Here is a 24,060-nt window from a genome sequence, read left to right on the forward strand (position 1 = left end):
AGGAGTGTTTATTTACTGCTAAAAACAACTCTTTGATGACTGGATTAGCTAGGAACCAGCCAGAGTAAGAGATAAAACCAGTAAGAGATAAAATCAGATAGAGATGAGATCGGGGGAGGAAAGCCTCAACTGGATCAACCTGGAAGAGGCAGCAGAGGCACTTTGCCCATGGCGGCTGCTGGGATTCATAGTGAGAGTGGGAGGATGGAGCAGGCAACATGGACGCCATGTTTTCTTGGAAACTGTGGGGATGTCTGACCTGTGGCTTGGAGCAAAAAAATGTGAGCTGCAGTAACCACACTGCGCATGATGTACAAACCCAGTCATTGCCTGCACAGGCCCCACAGTTACTTTCCTATCTATTGAGCATTCTAATATACATCTCCAGTGAATAGTGGCAGACTTGCTCCACAGAAAAGCCACATACAGTAAATGCCAGATGTTTGAGAGCTGTAAGAGGTGCCCATGGGCTGCGGGTGGGGAGTGGCAAGCAGGCGCCTGCAGACAGTGGCAGCGAGTGGCGAGTGGCAAGCGGGTGCCCGCAGCGGCAAGCTGTGAGCTGCAAAATAAACTCAAAGAGCCACGTGTGGCTCCCTTGGTTTGGCCACCACTGGCCTACCCTGTTGGTTTATAAAAATAATGAAAATATGAAGTGGAACGATAAAAGGAGTAAAATACTCCTGATAATACTGGCTTGGTCACCATTAGGGAACGTCTACAGACATGGGTTAGGAGCGCTGCAGTCTCGCCCAAAGAACAAGACAGAAGGCACCTGCTGATTGGCAGTGGGGATGGTGCACCGGAGGGTCTCCTGACGTGAACCTCCGCAGGATGCAGCTTCAGGAGAAGTACCACTCCAGCTCACCGCAAGGACTGGAGCGTTCCTAAGGGGAGTGGCTTCCAAGTTGCTCAGAGCACTTGAACATGGCCTCGCTGCCTGCTTCTCTGAGCGTGGGTCCCCTCCCTCTCTGCCATTGGCCCGCCTTTTATTTTTTAACAGGGTGGGGCTGAGCAGTGTCGATGGCTTCTGGGAAGAGGCAGGTCTCTTCCACTTACAACAAGCTGTGAGTCACTTCATGACTCACCAGGCTGCTTTTTGGGAATCAGGCCAGCACAGGAGTGCCCACAAGAAGGACTTTCCATCCCTCCTCTGTTCCCATGGGTCCTGTCTCCCTCAGTGCAGGATCTGATTGATTCTTCTCAGTGCTGCTCTGTCTTAAGAGGGGCTGGCTGGGAAGCGGCATGTCGCAGGCTGGCTGCCGCCTCGATAGGCTGGCTGCTGTGGTCCTTCCTTTTACTAGTGAGTTGAGTGTAGGTGCCCCTTTGCCTATTAAGGGTTATTGGGGATCTCTCTCCAGGCTTTTGGGGTCCCAAACCTAGGCTCCATGCTCTGGCCTGGACTGTTCTGTAGTTCTGACCAACCAGACCAATATATATATAAATGTATATTTATATTGCTGATCAAATGCTATTAACACCCTTTCTTATCCCATCCCACAACTGTGGTGTTTGCTTTTCCTTCTCATCACAAGCCTATGGCTGGAAGAAGTGGGCCATGTCTTTCCAGATGACTTACATTTCATATAAGCTGAAGTGCCAGTACTGTCTTATTCATATGCTCTGTCCCTCCTTCGTAACCCTGGTTCCCAGATCAACAGGAAGGAACCTTTGGAGTAGCCCTGAAAAGGAAGTTTGCTTGGCTACCCCTTAACAAGCCCTGAGGAATACAAGATTTCTTTGCCTTAAGGAATCCTGAAGAAAGTCTTGCTCAGAAGAAGCCAGGTTGTTCATCCATCACTTATGTGAATCTCAAAGTCAGATTAGAGTTTTCCTTCTTACTCTAAGCTATTTGTTTAATAATATTCATTCCCTTGGCTGTTGAGGTGCTCTTTGTCAATATTCGCAAACAGATAATTTCAGGATGATTAAAAAAGAAATAAAATGTAAAAGTATGTGTTCATTCATTTGCTTTCCAACTTCAGGAGATTCAGATGAAAAGCTGAGAGCCACACTCTGGATTTAGTGTAGAATTTAAGATGCTAATTGATTGTCAATTGACTGATAAAATATAGCCAGTTAACTGGCTATTATTTACCTCTGGACGAACATTCCTAAAGTAAAAAGTTTGTAAGAATAGAAGAAGTGCGACTACAGCCATTTAAAGAGAGAGAGAGGGCGGTAGGGAGATATTTAACAGTATGCCATTGAAATAATGCACAAATAATAAGAAGAAATTAAAATAGAGAATAACAATCATAATGCCCTGTCTTATACAATTCAACAAATGTATTCCTGCAAGCACAATACAGTATATGGCACAGCATCTTCTGCATAATAAATAAAATAAAATAAAATAAAATAAAATGCTGCTTATAAATATCTGATTAGTTAGGAACAAAGCCAGAGTCGATAAATAGCCATATTTTTACCCATGGCACCCATTGCTGTCCACATGATAGCACATGGACTACGGAAATAGCCATATTCAGTTTCTGCAGCATGCCTTATATTCTCCAAATACAAAGCTGTATTTTCATCAGAACACAATGGAGAAATGCAAGGTGCTACACCTGAGTCAACAAACTATCAGAAAACTCTGAGTAGCAATATCAATTTAAAAAACACCCATATAAAACAAGATAAAATTCTTTGTCTCCACCCATCTTGCAGAACAAGTAGCTGGAAACACCCAGAGGCACTGACATTCTGCACATACAAAACGGTGCGCTGCCTGAGAAAGCAAATGAGTTCGGCAGCACACGCATCGCATCTGCAAAGCAAAATTGTAGTACTGTCGTGGATGTTTTTTTCCCGTGAGGCATGAATATTCAGAGAGACAAAGAGATGGATCTCCAGACTGTTGCTCACACGACAAGTAAGTCTACAGAGGTCACCTGCTGACATGCACACATGTCACACACACTCCTGCACACACATCCACGTACAACTCTCGTTGTTTGTGACATTCCAAAAGAGTAATTTGCATTAAGAGTGTTTTGCAGCTAGGGGAAGGTGTCAGCAGCTGGAGACCCTGTAATGTTACTCCTCGCGACGGCGGTGAGACACCTCCTTGGCAAGGAAGGGTCTCCTTGACAATTGCTTGCTTCGAGAAATTTGGAATCAGGATCTTTGATTCTTTAATTAAGGGAGACAATGCAGGAAGCACACATTGGCCTCTTGTTTTCAGAAAGGAGCTTTCTTGCTCACCAAGGATTTATCACACAAATGTTCTGCTACTTGATGCAATTCATTTGTTTTTTGAAAGAGCCAGACATCTCAAAGAAAAAAGGCATCTTAAAAACTTCTTCCTTCCTCTTTAGTTGGTGAAAAAAATGTAAAAATAATCATGAAGGATCAATATCAGATGAGTTTCTTTAGTAAATTACTGCAAAACCATATTTTACTGGGAATATGAAATGCTTTCTTGCTTGCAAGAACCCCATCCCTCCTACTTGTGTTTTTCAGTATTTAAGGGAATGCTTATTCAAGAAGTTATGGGCAGTTTTTGCTTGCTGCTGAGCTGGCTATAGCAGCATTTCAGTACTGAAATAAAAGAAATGGGAAGGTGCCTCCTCAAGGGCCTAATCCAGATATTACATTTTTGTGTGTATTCAGAAAAAGGCAGATATTTGAAGAAGTAACATGTGAATAGGCCCTATGATATGCTCCTAGATTCAGGGCAATATTATTCAGGGCAATATTATTAGGCAATAGAACTTGAAATCGTGGTGAGATCTGGGGTTGGTCTGGATGATCTCTTGGAGAATGCTTCCAATGATGTGGCAAGGAACAATTTAATGAAACTAGTGGTGCAGCTGGCAGAGCTCTAGCAACATAAGCTGGAATGTTTCCTTGCTACTGAGATAGGAAGGCAGCCTAGAGATGGACTCTTTCGGACGAAGACAAGGGCTTCTGGGGATGGCTTACCTTTCCCATTCCGAACGCATGTGCCAATTTCTTCTCTGTAGGATGTAGGCAAAAGTTTGAGTTCGTTGCAATGGCAGAACCTAGAGAACAGCAGACAGTTGAGCTGAATCTCTGGAGGCATTGTTAAGGCACACAGGCCCCCAAAGCAAATGGGAGCGCAGTACCATGTTGTAGATTCCCATTTCTGCACAACCTGTATATACAGTATCTGTAGACTGCATATTGCAAAGATACCACAAGCCTTCCATACTTCATTCCAAGGAAAACAAAACACCAGGTGATGCTCACACACCTGGAGTCCTGACTGATCTATGGACTGTGCTGTGAGAGTGTGACAGTGCTCTTCTGTGTTTGCCCAGGAAAACGGTAAGATCCGTCAGGGATGCTCCGATATGGGTACCAGCCATACATTGGAGTGGGTGCCTAAGGAACACTGAGTAGTATTCTTGGTGCTGAACGCATCTACAGTTGTGCAGTTCCATCCTAAAGTTGAACCCAAAATTTCTAATCTTCTGCCAGAGCTTTGTTTGTTTTTTATCCAAGCAAATATCTCATAGCCAGGGAGAGATAAGCACAGGAAACATTGGAATGTAACCATACTACTAGAGCAACTCAGTTCATGAAAGGTTTCCCCGCTGTACATTTGCAAATATATGTGGAGGGATTCTGTAGAATTTTGTCTTAAAGAGCACCATCCTAATTTATACTTTGTGGGCCGATGTGCAAATCCAGAGACAAGTATCTTTCTCATGATGTACTTCTGTGAATTTTGCGATGTGGGTGTCAACTCAAAAGTTGTGTATAAAAATCCAAAACTTAGGGAAAGATATATCAACATGTGTACATTAAGGACAGGAGCATAAAAAGGAATTGCATCTATTCCCTTTCAACTCCCTTTCATTTCGATGAGTCTCCTCTAAAGACAACACAGGATGGAACCCTAAGTGTACGTCAGGGATGGCCATGACAAAAAATAAAATAAAATGTGAATTTGTATGCATTTTAATTACAAATCACAGAATGATACTGAAATTGGACAGAACAAATCCAAAATTAAATACATCTGAAACTGATCTAAACCAAATATAGACTGATTTGTACATGCCTGTTTCTAAGACCAGCGTATCCAAGTGTGCTATAAATATGAAAAGGCAATGGGACAATGGAATATGAAAAGCAGTGCTGAATTCATGAAATGGCAGATAGTTAATTGCAGAATGACAAGAACAATTTCCTACTTCTCATTTCTCTCTATCCCCACTCTCATTCCCATTAGCAAGTTCTTGGCAAGTATTTAAAAGGAGCCTGTGCAGGAAAAGATTGTATCTTTGCAATTACTTCCTTGTCAGTCTGCATAAGTGAAAAAGTCACTTTACAATTCTTGGGCTTTCTTTTAATATATGAATGCACAAAAATGGATTCTGGGCAAAGTGAGAAAAGATTTGCATTTTCAATACAGTATATTTTAATAACAAATCCAAGTTACAATATATGCTATAAAATACACAAACTGCACTAGATAAACCTTGGGATTGACATATATAATGTAGGCTTCCATTAGTAGCAGGTTCAATTTTGCACATTTAGATAACGATGTGCAAATATCTTTGGAGGCACTTGCTTTTTTGCAGGTAAAATCAAGCAATTACACTGTAAATGTTGTTGTTGTTTTTGCCACAGAAAACACTTCAGCAAAAATCAAATTGAGCAACACAACATCTGTCTTGTCATGATTTAAGCTGTTTTTCACAATGAGGTCCTTTCTGGTGAATAAATTATAAGTATTCTAAAATTCACATTAGAGTTATCTCTTTATTAGGATTTCTCAAAAGGTCACAAAATAATGAGCAAAGTTTTAAGTTCTCTAGAATGCCTCAAGTAAATGCTTCATGTAAATTCTGGATGTTCAGTAAAACAGGCGGCGAGATAAAAACTGTGGTTAATAAAGCCAAAATCTGAACATCTGCATTTAGTCATAACATTAAAGGGGAGGGGAGGGGGAAGCTGAATATGCCTGAGAGCCAGTGCAATGGAATGCTGGGCTGGGGACCTGAGAGATCTGCATTCTTGTCCCCACGCGGCCATAAAGTTCTCTGGGTGGCTTTGGGCCAATCATGGATCCTCAGCCAGGAGGATAAAATGGGGGTGCATGAACCACCTTGGGTTCCTCTCAAAACTGAAAAAATGGCAGGCTATAAATGCCATGCAATATAATAATAATTGCTGTGGCCTCCTGGAAAAAGCTGTGCATCCTCCCTTAGGCTGCATCTCAACTGCTGGCATAACCCCAGATGTCAAGTCCCTGTTTGGAAATATAAATACATCCATCATCATCTCCATGTCTAAGGAAGCACAAGGATCCCTTGAATGGTAAAGAAGTAAAGAAAAGCAGTGAGTTCTTGTGTTTCCTTACCTAAAAGTTTGTTTTCCAGGGTGCTCATAGGAAAGGACTGGCCCTGCTTTCAGGAGCTAGTGAGGGAGGTATTGAGCGGGCTGGTGCTAGTCAGGGAAGATGAAGGCACAGGACTCCTTTTCCTTCCAGTACTGCATGCCTGGGTAGTCTTCTTACAGCAAAATTGATAGTTCACTTGCCAGGCCCTCTGGCAAGTCCAGGCAGATCAAGGGGTTGAATCCAGGCTGAGGTAGGGGACCTTATTTTGAGCTGCCCAGAGACTTAGTATACTGGGTAGTAGCTACTGGGTAGTAGCCAGTGCGATTGACCCAAGATAAGGCAGCCCTGGATCTCTGAACCCCTCTGCTTAGCAGTGCTAAAGCTGGTGCATGACATCCATTTGGCAGTAGAGAAAATCACAGAGGGACTACTACACAAATTCTACTGGCCCAGGTCAAAAAGTGTGGTCTTTCTTGCCCAGAATGCCAAAAAGCCCAGGAGAAAGGGGTCTCACCAGAACCCTCATGCCAATGCCCATGATGAGGAAGTCATTTGAACTGACAGGGATAGAACTGGTGGGCTCCCTGGAAAGGTCTGCAAGGGACACTTGTATATCCTAGTCCTAGTGTATTATGCTGCATGGTACCAGAGGGCATTCACTCGTCCCTAACCCCAACCCCAACTGCTAGGAACATAGCCCTGCTTGGACTCAAAGAGATTTTAACAGACCAGGCAGCAAATTTCATGATCCAGTTGTTGAAACAGATGTGGACAACCCTGAAAATTAAGGCTCTCCAAATATCAGTGCACCATCCACAGACCAAGGGTGTAGGCAAGCACTTTAATAAGACCCTCAAATAAATGATAAGGAGGTTGTTAGGGCAAGTCCTTCTATTGCTACCTTCAGGCAGCACAAATTATATGCACAGTTGCAAGGACCCTACGAGACGACCAGGCAAGTGGGGCCTGTAAAATATGAAATCCAGTTGACTGACAAGAAACAGTGTGATGTCTCTGCTTTCTAGTATGCTGCCTAGGTTTGCCATAGCTTTCCGTCCAAGGACCAAGTGTATTTTACTTTCTTGGCTGCAGTCCCCATCTGCAGTGATCCTGGAGCCCAGGAAAATAAAATCTGTCACTACCTCCATTTCTTCCCCATCTATTTGCCAGGAAGTGAGAGGACCGGATGCCATGTTCTTAGTTTCCTTGATTTCCTTCTCCAGTGGATCACGTTTTGTCAGAGCTTTCTGTTATGACCTGTCCATCTTGGGTGCCCCTGCACGGCATAGCTCATAGCTTCATTGCGCTACACAAGCCCCTTCACCATGCAAGGTGGTGATCCATGAAGGGGAAATAAAGGGCAGTCCTCTGCAAATCCTTCAAACAGACTACTCTGTGTTAAGAACATGTGACTGCCCTATTCTGCCTTCTCTCTCTCAAACACACACACACACACACACACCTGAGGACCCTGTTCCTTAAGTCTTACATTTCAGGTACAGGCTGATTCCTGTAGCCAACAGGAAGCTATGCTGGCCAACACTTCACAGGGGACCTGCCCTGAAGAAGGTGTGTATGGGGGAGCTGCTGCAGCACAGGAAGCACTCCAAAATGATTAGGCGTGGTGAGCAGGGCAGTTAATTTAACAGTATGGGAATGAAAAGTGATCTGGAACATTAGACAAAGCCATGGGCTGTATACAGTGATGTTGAAAAAGATTTGCTAGGTCTGGAAAACCACAAGGGCTACTGAAAAGGGAAAAGAAGGAAGTAAAGAGGCTTTAAAACGTATTAGTCTTGCATGGCAAGTTCCCTAAAGTAGGTTTGGTCTTAATGCTGCTCTTATCAACACTAAATCTCAGCTGTTGTTTCATATGGAAAGGAAATTATATAAGAAATCCAGCAGAATAGCAAGAGAAAGTTGAATTCTGCTATTCTTCAGCTCTTGCCAGATATGTGTGCATTTGTGGTGAGAAACAGCTTAGGGGGATTGCTGTACTGAGCATAAAAGAAATGCACTGAGCATAAAAGAAAAAGAGAGATCATGGAACAGGACGAGGGTAGGTGATGACTGGACTTTTTCACTCAAATGCCCTAAAGCTGTGCAAGAAAGGAGGGCTTTCTTTTTCAGGCAAGAATGCCAACACCTGCTGAGAGCTTTTGTCAGTCTCAAAACTGAGTTCAGGGCCAAGAGCAGTTTAATACAGGGAATCTTTGAGCTTTGGTTGAAAGCAGAACTAAAGGTGCCATGCTCTGCATGTTTAGACAGAAGAAAATCTACAGTTCTCAGAAATTCTAAACATGTAGAAGATTATGGCCTAAAATGGAGGACAATGAAAAATAATCCTGAAGTGGAAGGAGGGAGACTCTTCTTTCCTTCTCCACAACTATTCCATGTAGCTGCCAGTAATGATGGCTAGCATCCTTCCATCACTATATGGAACAACAGGATAAGGACCTGAGGCAAGGAGTGCAGAGAAGGAGACAAAAATTCTTTATTCTGCCCCCCTGGAAAGCCTCCTCCTTGGGCACTCTCCCGGTCCTATAAGCAGTGAAAATGATTATTCTGTTATCAGTGGGGCAGCATCCACTTTGGGCTACAGTCTGACCTTTTAAGGAGCTATCCCTGGTGTTGAACTTTGGGGAGGGGGCACCCCCAGGGTTCCCTCCCTGAAAGTGCAGAGTGGCACCCAGAATGGATACGTCATCCAGCAGACTTGGGAGCCATTAGACTCCATTGAACCAGCACACACGCCCAGAAGAAATTTGCTGGTGAAGCCTTTAGTTGCCAGTCCTGTTCCAGGGTAAGAAAGAAACCACCATACCACCAGCCCTTGACAGAAAGGTGAGGCTGCATGGGCTACAATTCTTCTGCTTCAGAGCTATGAACTCAGGCATTTCTCTCAGGGCGGGCAGAGATAAATCGCAACCTTTTGTGCCCACTTCCCCGTCTATTATTTCATTTGCAAGGGGACTCTCTCCTTGGGCAAAGCAGAGCCTGCTGCAGTGCCCTCTGCCATGTTCTGTACCAAAGGAATTGCAGCTCTGGCTTGGCAGGGCTGCTCTGAAGCAGCCCACTTCTCCTTTGTATCTTGACTTTCTAATGACTCTCCTGCTTGCTGCTTTCTTCAGATGAACAGGTCCACACTGAACCTCAGCAGTGGAGAAAAAAGCATCTTTCTAGCCTACAAGAAGAACATGGGGAAAGAGAAAAAGGTGCAACCATTGAGAGTTTTGCAACAAATTTTTCAAACATTTATGGATCAGGTAATGCTAATATAATATTTTAATATGCATACATTATATGCTTGTGCATAACTTCAACTTATACAGTTCGTGAATCCTCCTTCATGTGAGCTTCTCATTGGACATGACAGTGGAAATGCAGAAAGTGTAGGAGTGAATTGGTTTGCTAAGTGTCCTTGTTGTTGCTTTCTGGGAGCATATACTTGAAGCCATAAGCAGATTGCAGAAAACCTGAGAGGGAGGGAGGGAGGGAGGGAGGAAGGGAGACAGCCCTGGGCTCTTCCATGATAGATTTGCATTATCTGTATCCCCTTTTGTGGGTTCAGGATGGCTCATGTATGACTTAGGAAAACAGTTCATGGCTAATAGGTTCAGGGCCCCTATGCAAAAAACCAGAAACACCCAATAACCAGCATGTCCTGGTGATGTAGCACACATTAAAAACATACAGTGCAAATACTAACATGAAATAAGAGCACAAGCACAAGGCCCCTTTTGTGAAAAGAATGTGACAGTTTCCAGTGAAGCAGAAATGCGTAACTGGGTTTCGAAAGAGCTGGTCCTCATTCTCATTCCAAAGAGATGCTGACAAAGGGAGGTTGCTGGACCGTAACCAGGAAATTCCCTCAGTATTGTCACAGCCACAAGCTGCTCCACTTACATGTCTGTGGCACACCTGGAGAAGTGCTGAATTTTGCAAGGCAGGACAAAAATTTATTGGGTTTTGAAATCTGTAAAACAGGACACAATGAGTGGAAGATACTCAAGCAAACTAGTTTCACTGTTCAGCTGGAGATTTGAACATACAAGGGGAAGCTCCTGGCTGTGTGGCCGGCCTATGGAAATGCCTTTGCCACATGCCCCTTCCTTAAATTTGGTGCTCATTAATGGCAACTTCCTTGGGGTGTGATTCTCCTAGACCTGCTGCCGGCTCAGAATTGTGAGGAACTTACAGAACATTTCCTACATGAAGTGGTGGATATTTTCCTGAGTTATATTAAAAAGACCTACGATCGAAAGAGTAAAGTGTTGGATTTCCATCACCCTCATCAGCTTTTGGAAGGGCTGGAAGGCTTCAGCTTGGAACTTTCTGACCACCCAGAACCTCTGGAACAAATACTTGTGGATTGCAGGGATACATTGAAGTATGGAGTCAAGACAGGTAATGACCAGTTTATTGTCTTGAGGGAGCATTGTTTAAAGAGATGTCTTATCATTGCAGTGACTTCTTGATCACCTTTCCTGGTTTGGGACTTCTCAGGAAACAACTGGTTGGCCACTGTAAAAAACAGGATGTTGAACTGAGCATGCTTTCGGGCTGATCCAGTGAGTCTCCTAGTTCTTCCCCTGGAATGTGCAATGCTGGAAACCTCATTCCATTTGAGCTTGATGGAGTTTTTGACCTAACACCCAAAAGCTGGCCAAGTTGGGAGTGCAGTGGGAGTTCGATCTCTGTGGAAAGACTTGAATATTTGTGCAGATTTGGAGCTGTGCCTGTGTAGTGTAATTTGTGCAAATTTATAAATGGCGCAAGTCTAAATTGTGCTAACACTTCATATTTAAGCTGTTTTTGTTCTTGTTGCAGCATTTCCCATGAGACACGTCTTCCTCTCATTGCTTATGCATGCTCTCTGCATTGAACTTTATGATACTTAGTTTCAGGTTTATACCAAATGCAAGTGTGATTAATCCGTTGCCACATTTACATATAAATGAATTTCACAAATCGAGGTCCATTTATAAAACAGGAATCTGTGAGTTGGTTCAGTCTGAGCCCCAGACTGAGTTGGTGCCAGTGCAGAGTTGATGGATTAGAAGAGGGTTGGGATGAAACCTAGTGGAATCCATCCCTCCAAGCATTTGCAGACCTACTTCCATGCTCCACCCAGTCATAGAAAGTGAGCCAAGCCCAGAATGTCTTCGGATGCTCACAGAATGAAGGTTGTACAGCCAGCAACCTTCCTCCTCATCAGGTGCAGCAGCACAGAGGTGGTGCAGGTGGTATCACTGCTTGCACGGCATCTGAGCTATGATCCCTGGTGAGTGCCCCGTGAATGCCGGGTGTGCTTACCAGGGGCTCAGGGCTGCAACAAAGCAGATGGGAGTCCAGGAAGTCCCAAATGGATTCCACGCACACTCCCAGAATGGAATTCACTAGACTGAGTGGAAAATAATCTATAGATTTTCACTCCTGCATCAGATACTTGACACACCCTTATCTATAGCACAATATATTTATGTGGTTTTGATCTTTCTACCTTCAGGGTAGACATCTGGCTAATTCATACGCTAATCTTGTGGTAGAGCTGTACATACAACTCTCCTCATCTCTGCACATTACGTAATGTGTGATTACAGTTCTCTGCACATTCAGCTGCATATTAAGCACATTTTTCTCTGCCCAGTTTCATTAAATGGGGGGGGGGGGACCACACAGAACTGCAGAAGTGTTTTGGTCCCAAGAGCCAGATGTGACATGGGTTTGGGGCCCATTCAAACACCTTGGTAATCTGTATGACAATGTCTGGCAAGGGAGTGGAAACTGAAGAGTGCAAAAAATTCAGGGACTGTAGGAACTTCCAGATCTCTTTCAGAGCCTCTTTGGGAGAGCCAATGTGGTGTGGTGGAGAGAGTGTGGGCCTGGGGACCTGGGAGTCCCCATGTTCTAGTCCCCACTTGGCCATGGAGCCCACTGCATGGCTTTGCACTAGTCACAGACTCTTAACCCAATTTACCACACGTGGTTGTTGTTGTGAGGAAAAAAATGGGTGACTCCCAAGAGAAACAAAGGCAGAATAAAATGCAATCGACTACTAATGAATAGGAATTCACCACTGATGTATTAGAAGAGAAATGCAGAGAAAAACAAAGGAGGGTATGGGAGGAAGGAGGTAAGCTTGAGGCACCACCATGAAAAATGTAGTCCCCTTCATTTGAACTTACTGAATGAACCATTTGGTTCTACTCATGTTTGCAGCATGGTGAGGAGATGCATGCTTGGCTCCTCACAATGAGGTAGTAAGCCTGCACCTGGAAGGACCCTCTTGGACTGGAGGCAAGGGATCGCATGACGAATGCTCTCTTGCAGGCACTTTTCAGGCAGCAGCTCTGATCTTGGTTTAGAAAACACACACGGAGTAGGATAGCTGTACCTCACTCCTAAGGGTAGCTTTAATAATAACCATCCTGAAAGAGCAGGGCCTTGTTGCCCTGTAGAATAATTAAGTAGAAGACCTCTCCTTTGTCTTGTCCATTTCTGGTTTCCGTGGTATGCAGACTTCAGTGCGGACCGTTCACAGAACACAGCAGCATCCTTGTCCCGCAGCCGCTGCGCATCTCCCAGTACTTGCGTCACACAGACAAAATGCCATGCGTGCCATAAGGTACTATCTAATTACATAGCAGTCCTCCAAGACTTGGTATCTAGTTATGTAGCAGGCCTGCAAGACTGAATTTTTAGACATTGCTTCCTTTTCTCAATGCATTCTAAATGTCAGTGGACATCTTATACCTAGGCATGTTCAGGATTATATTTCAGATCACAGACAATCAGAACTTGCCTTTTTTGAAAGCCTGAATAGAAACGTGAGCACAGTATTGTCAGAGAAGGCATGTACATTTCTAAACTTGTGCTTTCGGTTGAAAAATGTGCACTTGACAAAATCATGAAAATGACAAAAAGGGCATTTGAAAAGGGCACATAGAAACATGCAGCTTCCCTGTTCGAAATGTACATGTTTCTCATCAGAATGAAAAACATGCGGTAAACAAAATGAGAAGCAATGTGAACTGATCTGCAACGTGATTCTCCCATCCCTGCTTGTATCTCTGCTTGGAAATCACACCAAAATGTAACATGTTTGTAACATTTCTTCCAAAGCAACCATTTTATTTTAATTTATTTATATTTTTAAGGACATCCTCGTTATTTCAACCAGCTTTCCAGTGGACTTGACATTATAGGGCTCGCTGGGGAATGGCTGACAGCAACGGCAAATACAAACATGTATGTACTGTAATCTTAGTTGTACGCAAGATTAATCTGAGTTCATGTAACAACAGAAAGCTGAAACTATCTTTGATAGCTCTTTAAGTGCAATTGTCTTATTGTGAAGCAGCAAACAGAGGCTAACCATTTCTGAAATACACCAGGAGGGCTGGTAAATTGGCCTCAGAGCCAGAACAAACAGAAAGGAAACAGGAGTCCGATTTCTGCTAAAATAAGGAAGGCGTCAGCTTATTTATTTTCTATTCTGCCCAATAGCTAAGGCTTTCCCAAAAGACATACCATGTTAACCAGGTGTTGTCTTTTTACAAAGCATATGTAAGATATGCCCTATCTGCTTTAAAACAAAAAGCAGCAACAGGAAATCTGTCTGTGATGTTGAGTATAGCACCGGAAAATGTTCACGCAACCCTTTCCTTCCAGTCAGTCTTCCATTGAAAATTTCTCCTATAGTAAATTTGTTTTTGCTCAATGACCAAACAGAATTTTCTAGGGCAAATAGTAGCATATGTCATGTAGGTGCTGGTGGGAAACACAATCCATTTAAAGTTAAACACTAGGAGAACTCTGCATATACTCCTATACACCCCAGGAGAATCAACAAAGTCCCATTGAGACTTAATAGTAATGGATATGCTTAATAATAACAATTTGCACTAGGTCATGCCAAATCATAATAATTTGGATTCTGCTTAATAATAATAATTTGCGCTAGGTCAAGTTATTATTTGCCTAATAGTACATAATAAGAAAGGTGGGCTATAGATGTGGTGTGCAAACATTGTGCAATTCTTTGTGCAGTCCTTTTTCCTTCTTGTGTGAAACTGAAACATTATGAAAGTTTAAATCCTTTGCAGCCTTACCCGTTTTAATCCTTCAATCCTTATCTTCATTTCAGGTAAAACAAATACAAAAGGTATTCTTTCATAGATTGGGCAAGTTTTGCTGTAAGTGAGCTTCAGAGCAGTGCCTCTTGTTAACAACATCAATAAGTCACTTTTTGTTGTTGAGAAATATCTTGACATTATGTGGCTCTTTCTTGAGTAACATCTATGACTTTATGCAGCACTCTCCATGTGACTGGTATCAGTGACATCATGAATACCCTTGAAAGTTAACATCTTAGCAAAATGGGCTTTGGTTTGTTAAAAGATTAGTTGGAAAGCATCTAGAGAATATCAGTCCATCAGATTCAATGTGAATGCTGTTGGTAATTCCAGTAATGGACAACAATTATGTTCAGGTTCCTGTGGAAAATGTCCACACATGCAGTCGTGTTCCTCTGCTGTCCTGAATATCCAGCAATGACTTTGAAACAAAGGTAGCTTTCTGACTACATTTGGACTGCAGGGCTACATCAAAGACACGATCTTCAGAAGCTTTCGAAAAGGCCTTTTTATGACTCAAAATTAAAGATATTGACTTCCACAATGGATTTTTTTTCTTGTGCAGAATCTTTGATTTTGAACAGTACCGATTAAAATATTCTTAAGCCTTCTTAAACCTCCTAGATGATCAGGCACCTAAAGGCTGCTCAGAATCTGTAGCATTGAACAAATCTGTCTGATCCAGTTTCTATAATGTTAACTTTTTCTTTCCTAACATGCATTATTTCATCTTGTTTCCATATCAGTTTCCAAGGGCACAGTCTTATGTCTTCCCCATGTTGTCTTGGAGTGGGGGCACAGGAATATTTCGAGGTGTCATGAGCTAGGTTTTCCCCTTCACCCTTCCAAAAAACCAGACTGTTCTTTGGCAGAAGGCTCTTTATTCTCAAATGCACTTCCAGTAAGCGCAACCAGGAAAGAATGAGTCTCTGGGCAAGCCCAGATCTGTTTGTTTAACACAATCTAGCAACTGCTTCCAAGAACCCTCCTTTTGAGTAAGTCTGTGTCCCATCACCCTGGTAAGGCTCCTTGGAAGCTGGCTAGCTTCTGCTCCATATGCCAACCGTCTAGTTGGCTAGTCCTTCTCTCCCAGTGCTGCACCGTGGGGTCAAGAGGCTTGCTAGCCTCATCTGGCTCCTGGAGCTGCTGTCCTACAGCTGCATGCCCCCTCCCAACAGTTGTCAATCCTGGCTGTTCCTCATGTCAGCTCGGAGAGGGTGCTCTCGGGATGAGCTACTCCACTTCTATCATCTCAGTGTCCAGAGTTGCAGCTGCCCTCCTCTGACAACATGCACCAAGAACAACTGCAAGAAAGGCGTATACCAGTTGCCTCCCTGAGGTCACTACTGGACCCACAGAGAATGAGAAGGGGTATACCAGGGGTGGGGAGAGAAGGAGGCTAGAAACACTTTATGCTGATTCCGATTGGTACACCGGCGTCCTTCACTTCTCCTCAGCGCTTAATCTAGACAGCCAAAAGCTGCTATCTAGGGAAAATGCATAGTACAAAAGACCACCACTGTGTCTTACTCCATCCAGCAATGGGGAGGGCATCGGATTGTGCTTCAATGTTTTTAAAATGTATTCATTTCATAGGCAGAAAAATGACATGGAATTTCATTTTATGTATATATTTATGTGGTACATTTATGTCTCACCTATTTTCCTTCCAAGGAACTCAGAGCAGCTTACAAAGTGCTCCTCCACTCAACTTTATCCACACAACAACAACCCCTTGAGGTAGTTTGGGATGAGGCACTGTCTGGCCCCAAGTTGCCCAGTTAGTGCTATGACTGAGTGGGGACTAGAACCCAGGTCTCCTGAGTCCCTATAGTTCTAACTACTACACTGGCTCTCCTTTATGTTCATTATCTGTGTCTTCATACATTGTTTTCCTAAAATATGCATTTCTTTAAGCAATTGCCCTAATATTTGTTGCTGTTATGTGCCATCAAGGTATCTCCAATTTATGGTGACCCCATGAATGTCCATAGCAGCACCACTCAGCATTTTTATGTTCAAAGCTTTGCTTTCAATATGGAGTCAGTCCATCTCATGCTGAGTCTTTCTTTTCCTCTTCTCCCTTCAACTTTCCATGGCATGATTGTCTTCTCCAGTGACTCTTGCCGTCTCACGATGTGTCTGAAGTGTGCGACAACCTCAGTGTTGTCATTTTTGCTTCTATTTCCTAAGATATGCATTTCTATAACAAATTTCTCCTACCAAAGGTATTTTGTACGCATGTTTCTATCAGCGAAGTACAAAAACCAAAGGATAATTGTACCCCAACATTAGTTTTGAAAGAGTAAATTAATGTACTTTGTATCCAAATGCAACCGATTTTATCTCCCATTCTATTCAAATCTGCAATCTAAAATTGTATCCTTTTGGAAAACTTCATGCAACATAAACCAGGATGCTTCTGTTAGACTTCTGTTAGACAGAGTTCTAACAGAACACTTTGTTCTGTTTTATACTTCGTACACAGTTGTCCAAGGGAAGGAACTTCCCTCCTCTTCATCCCTCTTCCCTTTTAGCACAAAGTTTCTGTAGATGTAGAGGAAGTTGCAAAAGACTGCCAATGGAATGGGGCAAGATGAAGTCAGTGAATAAAAGAACGTACTATCAAATTACGTACTGACCAAGGCAAATATCCGTATTCTTCCTCAAAGGAACTACAAAATATCTAGTTACCAACAGAATAGACCCTGGCAACAGACCTATTATTCCATTCAACTCATGGAGCAGAATAAGGTGGAAATGAAGTGATAAAGTCCTGAGAGGGTAGAGGAATGTGACTGTAGGCGTGAATATCACCTTCTTCACATCACCCTACATTTATTTCTTCATTTGGAGATTTATATCCTGCTTTCCTAATACTGTGCATGACTCGGAGAAGCTCACAAGCAATTTAAAACTGTAACATAATCTAAAAGTCATGCATTCAATAAGAGAGGGAATAAAAAATATGGAAACAATAAAGATGCAGAGGTGGAAACTACAGGGGAGAAAACCCCACTGTCCTGCAAATATAAAACTCTCATAGCATGAAGCAGAAACTTTTGTGCCATTTTGCATACCAGCATGCAAAACACGCAGGGCTGAGTCCAGAGGTGTGATTCTGCTAGCACAAAATTTCTTCTAGTTGTGGAAACCCTGTTTTTGTGTTTGCAAAAAAGTCAGGTGCAATATACTGATAGACTTGCTTGCGCAAGCTATTCTACAATGGATAAACTTTGCTTTGCTGTGCTGGCTGCTACTCTCATAGTTATGAAAACTAAAGTGTTTGTAATGCTGAACACGGATCACATAATCATAGTAAATTGGTTGTAGTACAGCCTGAGTAGCTTTCCTGTAAAACTCAGATGAACTTACTCACTGCAGTCCAGTGACGGGTCACTGAGGTGGCTACAACTAAGATATAAATGCTTGCAGAGTAGTCAACTGCCTGCATTTATTTATCAAGACATTCATTTTTCATTAATTTCCTCCTTTCCTCCTTCTCCCCTTCTCCACTTTTCTATTTCACAATCTTTAAAGAGGCTCTCAGTAATACCTATAACATTATAATAAAACTGCATAGTTGGGGACAAAAAGAGAGAGAACTTCTAAACAGAGCAAAATAAAGGACCAATGTCAATAAAATGATCAAGTCACAGCCATTAAACTTGCAAATGATTGCAGCAAGATGGCAGGTACTTTTGCTAGTGGTGTGGTGGTGAGATTGCGAGACAAGCACTCAGGAGATCTAGGTTCTAGCTCCCACTCGGCCATGGAACTCACTGGATGACTCTGGGTCCACCACTCCCTCTTAGCCTAACCTACCTCACAGAATTGTTGCTGTGCAGATAAATGGAGTTTTTGAAAATATATTCCTTGCAAGAGGAAAAAAGGTGGGGTATAATAGCAATGTAACAATGACTGCAAACAACAAACAGCAAAAGAGAATCGCCTAGGCACCAAAATGTAAGTGACATTATGCTCATGAATGTATTCCACAGACAGGGTGCCACCACTAAGAACTTCTTCCTGGACTCCACTGACCCTAAGCCTGGGAAGCAGGTCCCCCTGAAGAAGGGCCAGGTGCATGTACACCTCTGAGTAGTGCAATTAAATAATCAAAACGAATCACTGGGAATTATATAGTTCCCTTGGGAGGCCGAGATTAAAAGAACCTTGGAAGTTATTTCATATGCCTAGAAGGCCTTTGAATTCATGTTTCTCAAACAGCACCCCATGATTCTTAGTGAACTGCTTTTGAAGTTCAGGTGAACTTCAAAGCCAAAGCATGAAACAAGCAGTCCGACATATGGCAACTGTTCAACGGGACCAGTATTAATTGCTGCTAGAACGGCCCTTTCCTTACTTCCTGATTAGAAATGGATCTCTGCCTGCCTTCTGTGACTGTTCAGCTCTCTGCTAATGACACAGATATGGCACAGTTAGTTGTGTTCTTGGCAAGATAGACACTCCATGCTGGACCTGTGCAGTGATCTATAATTCTCTTTGCACTTGCAGATTAAAACACTGAATGCAACTGCACTTAGTTCACACTGCTACTCCCTGAACTTGAATTTTGGCTACGACTGTGTAGCATGACTGTAAGAGGATAACAGGACAAAAGCACATGGACAGGATGCAGCATGAGCAAAAGGGAATTTTGATCAAAGGCCAAGGAAGACTCAATTGCATTCCCTCTGGACTTGAGTCCTATTATGTGTTAGTGTAAGCAGATCTTTTTTCACCTGTCAGTTGGTAAACACTCATATCACTTTGTTGGACAAAGTCATCTACGCTAACCTGGAAGGCAAAAGAACAATGCCTTTGTTTCCTTCCACCTGATAGTTAACTCTGCAATTTAAAAGAGGGCATTTGCTTGCACTCCTAAATGTTGATAGTAGCAGAACTTCCTCTTCGAGGTATTTGTTTTTTTAACTCACTTGAAACTCTCAGAGTTTTACAGATTATATGGAGAGAAAATCTTTACGGATTTAGGAGGGTGTATGCTTGTTTCTGTCTATCTAATCCCTTGTCACTTCCTCAGTTCATCACACTTGCAATGTATGAACTCATAGTAACATCGTCATCACCATCACCCCACCTTCTTTCCCAAAAACCATTACATAGCTCAACTGTATCCTCACAACGACCACCCTGTGAGGTGTGTCAGGCTGAGAGCGAGTGAGCACCCAAAATAACCCAATGAGCTTCATGGCTGAGTGGGGACTAGAACCTGGATCTCCCAACACTCCAACTGCCATACCGCACTGGCTGTCACCGTTCTCTTGCAGTTTTACTGTTGTGTCTATGTCCTAAGTCATCCTATTTGGATACACCACTACCTTTGCAAGGGAGCGCCTAAAGCATTGGGCATGAATATAAGAAATGCAGATCCAAATTCTGCTCAGCCATGAAGTGGGAGTTAAAGCTTTGGGAAAACCAGCCAAACCTACCACGTAAGTTTATTATTGTGTGGGTAAAATAAAACTCTGAGCTCTTCGAACTATAAATATAATGAATGATGGATGAAATACAAATAAAATAAGTGTGCAATCCCATGTAGGTAAGAACTTCCCACAGAGTTCAGTGAAGCTTATTTGGCAGTCATAGATTCATAGAATAGTAGGGTTGGAAGGGGCCGAGTATGTCATTAGCTCCAACCCCCAGATGGTGCAGGTTGTCAAGTTATACCACCCCACCCAGAGAACTGCCCAGTTTGTGCCTTGAATGTCTCTAGTGTGGGAGACCTCTCTTGCCAACCAGTTTCACTGTTGTATTACTCTGACAGCCAGGAAGTTTTTCCTGGTGTTTAGCCTGAATCTGGTGTGCTGCGATTTAAGTCTTCTGTTCTGTGTCCTACACTCAGCGATGAGTGGGGTCCTTTCCTTCCCGTCTGTGACAGCCTTTAAAGTACTTGTAGGGTACTATCATAGCTCCCCTCAGTCTTCTCTTCTCAAAGCTGAACATGCCCGGTTCCCTCAGTCTTTCCTCTAAGGGCTTTGCCTCCAGTCCCCGAATCATCCTTGTTGCTGTCCACTGAATCCTTTCTTGTTTTTCTGCATCTTTTTTAAACCTGGTGCCCAGAATGGAATGCAGTGGGGTGTGCTTTTCATAATGCAGCTGAAATGAATGAACCACAGATGACGCTCATGCGGATGCTGTCATTGTAACGCACTGTAAGTGGGGCTACCCTTGAAAATTATTTGGACAGTTTGTTTGGTACAAGTAACCAAACTGTGGAGTAGGACAATTTCTGGAACATGTGGATCATAGCACTAATATCAAAGGATTTCCCCTTTCCTTGTGCATCGCCAAGTAGTTTTTTCAGAAGAATATTTTCTGTTAAACTAATTTTTTAAAAACCCCTTGAAAAGGTTTATACAGGTTGTCAGAAATTCATATTTTTCTTTGACTATGAGTTGGTGACTTAGAGCTGGTGACCTAATCACCTGTTCATATGAATAGGATGAGTTAAACATGATTTATTAAAGTTTTTTTTTCTTCGATAAGGATAACTGAGTGTGGATCCAGTTACATGTGCAGAAGGAATTCATATTTGCTTTATTGAGATTTATTCTTTGATGGCTAAGCAATAAATTCAAAATTAGTGAATGAGTATTGTTAAAATCCACCCACCCAAAGCCATGGTATTCCCCAGATGTTTTCTACTGCCAATCCTGTGATTCCCAGCCAGTATGACCACATGTGCAGGCTGAAGGAGGTGTCTCCTTGCCAGGGCACAACTCCTCTCCAGTTACTGTGTTTTACAGAAAACCCACTGGAATCTCATACTGAATTAACAGCCATGTTCTGGGTAGGAGAGGAAGCACCCCCAGTCCAGCCTGCAAGTGGCCAGAAACATTGGAGCATTTGGGAAAGAACTCCGAGGCTCCACTGCACAGAATGTGTGGCTGAAACCCCAACTTTGGCAGGGTTGGGTTACCACATTTTGAAGTAAGCAATGTAATACACACCAGCATCAAATCAGGGAGGGACTGTAAGGTCATTAAGCCCAGGTTCTCAAATTTCCGAAGTGTACTTCTCTTCTCAGCACTCATACATACAGTCACTTCTATCATCTCAATGATATACTTTTTTTCTGAATTGATAAATATCTGTTGCGTGAGTTCGCATGATCCGACTGCTGTCTGTTACAATAGAATAGAATAGTCTTGCAAGACAAATCATTCTTTCAGTAAGATTTGAAATCTATGTGGGAAATCTCTTTTTCTTGACTGAAATTAAACTTTGTAGCAATGTTTCTTCATTTATTTTTCTTTTCCCTGCAGTTCATCTGAATACAGTTTTGAGCCTTTTATTTTTCTAATTGTGATGTGTCACTTGCTTTAAAACATTTTCTAGGTTTACTTATGAAATATCTCCAGTCTTCATTGTAATGGAAGAAATCCTGCTTAAGAAAATGCATGAAATCATTGGATGGGCAGAAACTGAAGCAGATGGTATATTTTCTCCTGGTATGTAGATTAAAAAATATTGCACCTTTTAAAATCCAGGAACTAACATGCATCATGTGGTGACATTTTAAATCTGGACAGTAATGTGAGCATGATCTGTGTACAGATAGAAAATATACTCCTGTGTACTCCATGAAATGTACCTTTGAAGCTGAGAACAGAAAATGTTTGATCAAAAAGAAAGTATTTTTGCATCCCACCATGTTTTCAGGACTTTCATGGGAGGAAAGTTTCTTATGTTTCCTCTAGCTGCCCTCAGAGTTCAGTCCCATATTATTCAGGAAAGATAATCATTGCAGCATCCAAACCATTACAATGTCTTTACTTCATCTCTGGGTCTGGTCTAGAAATACTGTACTTGTCTTCTGTGTTTTTTATATTGAGAAGTACATCTGATACCCTGCCGGCAGTCCCAAGTGTTACAGATCATCAGTATACACATGATGTGAGCATTGCTGACCTTGCATTTTTGCTCCTACTCATGGCTTTCACTGATGCAAAAGGCTCCAGGGCACCCAAAATACTTTCAGAGATCACCCTCAGCCTTTTCAGAGATCACCCTATTCCCTACTTTGAAATGCTTCTGTGCCATTTGCAATGCTGCCACAACAATTTACCCCCAGGTGGTACCCACTTCCATATCAGTGGTGCTTGAAACTACATTCCTGGGCTAGTGCAATGATTTAACACCAGAGTACTCACCAGGTCACAGCATTATGTGACCTGATTATTATTACCAAGTCCAGCACTGAAAGTTGATGGGCATATCATTTCTGCTTTGTGGAGCCAAGCTCCTCTCAGAATATGGCGGATATGACATAGCAAGCTTTTCATCTGTGGTGTTTACTAGGCAGGCTAATTAATTTTCTGTGTGTCACTGAAGGGCAAGGATAGGGTGGGGATAGAGAAAACTGCCTGAAGTGGGGACCTTTCTGGGTGGAATATACCACTGCATGCAAGTAAAGTATTTTCCAGTGGCCGACTCCAACCTGGGCACTGGGTCTGATGTGGTAGGTTGGACTATTTTGTTCCCAATAAGACTAGATGATTCAAGCAGGCATAATTTACCTTTTTGTCTTCCAGGAGGCAGCATTTCAAACCTCTACAGTGTTTTAGTTGCCCGCTATAAACGCTTCCCTGAAATTAAAACAAAGGGCATGGCAGCCCTTCCAAACATTGCACTGTTTGTGTCTGAACATGTGAGTATGCGTACACAACAAAGCTTACACAAAGCTGTTGATCATGTAAAGGTGTGTTATTACCCAGGCTGGCCTTTCTGTCTGCTGTCCCTAGTCTTAGCACTCATTACCTTACTGTTGTGAGACTTTGTTCCAATCTGGGGGGGTAGGGGGTGGTCTATGGCACCTAACACTGATTCTGAGTCAGACGCGGTAACTGTAGAGCCAGATCCAGCTGTGAGATGCCAGGTGCCTGAAAAGCGGGGTCTTAAGTACCATATAAGTATACTCTGCTATATAGAACAGGGAAGTCTGACCTTTTGGCTTCTCTGGGCCACATTGGAAGAAGAATTGTCTTGGGCTGCACATTAAATATGGAAACACTAATGGTAACTGATGAGCAAAAAAGGTCTGTGCATAATTTTCATGAAATCCGCCAGCACACATAAGCAAAGCAGTCCTCACATAATAATCCTAAGAGAGCACGTGTATGTTTATGTGACATTGTGATACAACGATCGTCTACACAGTTCACACTCAAGAACCACACAAACCAGTTACAAAAAAAACACCAAAAATCTCATAATGTTTTAATTATGTTTACAATTTTGTATCGGGCCACATTTATAGCCATCCTGGGCCACATGTGGCCCACAGGCCATGGGTTGGACACCCCTGCTATAGACCAAAACAAGATTTGACATTACATGTAATGGAGGTGTTATTTGAACATCCTTCACTAGCAGCCACAGAATTCTCTGGCAAGTAGAATTACCACCCTTGGCTTTCAATCTAACCTTCAATATAACTATTTAAAAGAGCAATTCTATACATGTCCACACATAACAACATAGCAACAGGTTTTATTGTTATGTGTTTTGTTGCAAGCTGCTCTGAGAACTTTGATAGCTGTGAATGGTATACAAAAGCAGTAAATAAATAAATATATA

At 42.6% G+C, this 24,060-nt stretch overlaps 1 protein-coding gene across 1 annotated transcript in view; it reads left to right on the top strand.

Annotated features, from left to right (window-relative positions):
• Window positions 1-2,818: 2,818 nt before the first annotated feature.
• Window positions 2,819-24,060, top strand: part of LOC123021656 (glutamate decarboxylase 1-like) — a 36,108-nt gene continuing 14,866 nt past the window's right edge. The window contains exons 1-6 of the mRNA XM_044426630.1: window positions 2,819-2,875; window positions 9,451-9,585; window positions 10,484-10,726; window positions 13,480-13,570; window positions 21,820-21,932; window positions 23,016-23,131. Of these exons, the coding sequence (XP_044282565.1) occupies window positions 2,821-2,875; window positions 9,451-9,585; window positions 10,484-10,726; window positions 13,480-13,570; window positions 21,820-21,932; window positions 23,016-23,131 (753 nt within the window). The 5' untranslated portion in view covers window positions 2,819-2,820. The remainder of the gene's footprint in view (window positions 2,876-9,450; window positions 9,586-10,483; window positions 10,727-13,479; window positions 13,571-21,819; window positions 21,933-23,015; window positions 23,132-24,060) is intronic.

Source organism: Varanus komodoensis, unplaced genomic scaffold, assembly GCF_004798865.1.
Source record: "Varanus komodoensis strain SLA01 unplaced genomic scaffold, ASM479886v1 scaffold17, whole genome shotgun sequence".
Lineage (NCBI taxonomy): Eukaryota > Metazoa > Chordata > Lepidosauria > Squamata > Varanidae > Varanus > Varanus komodoensis.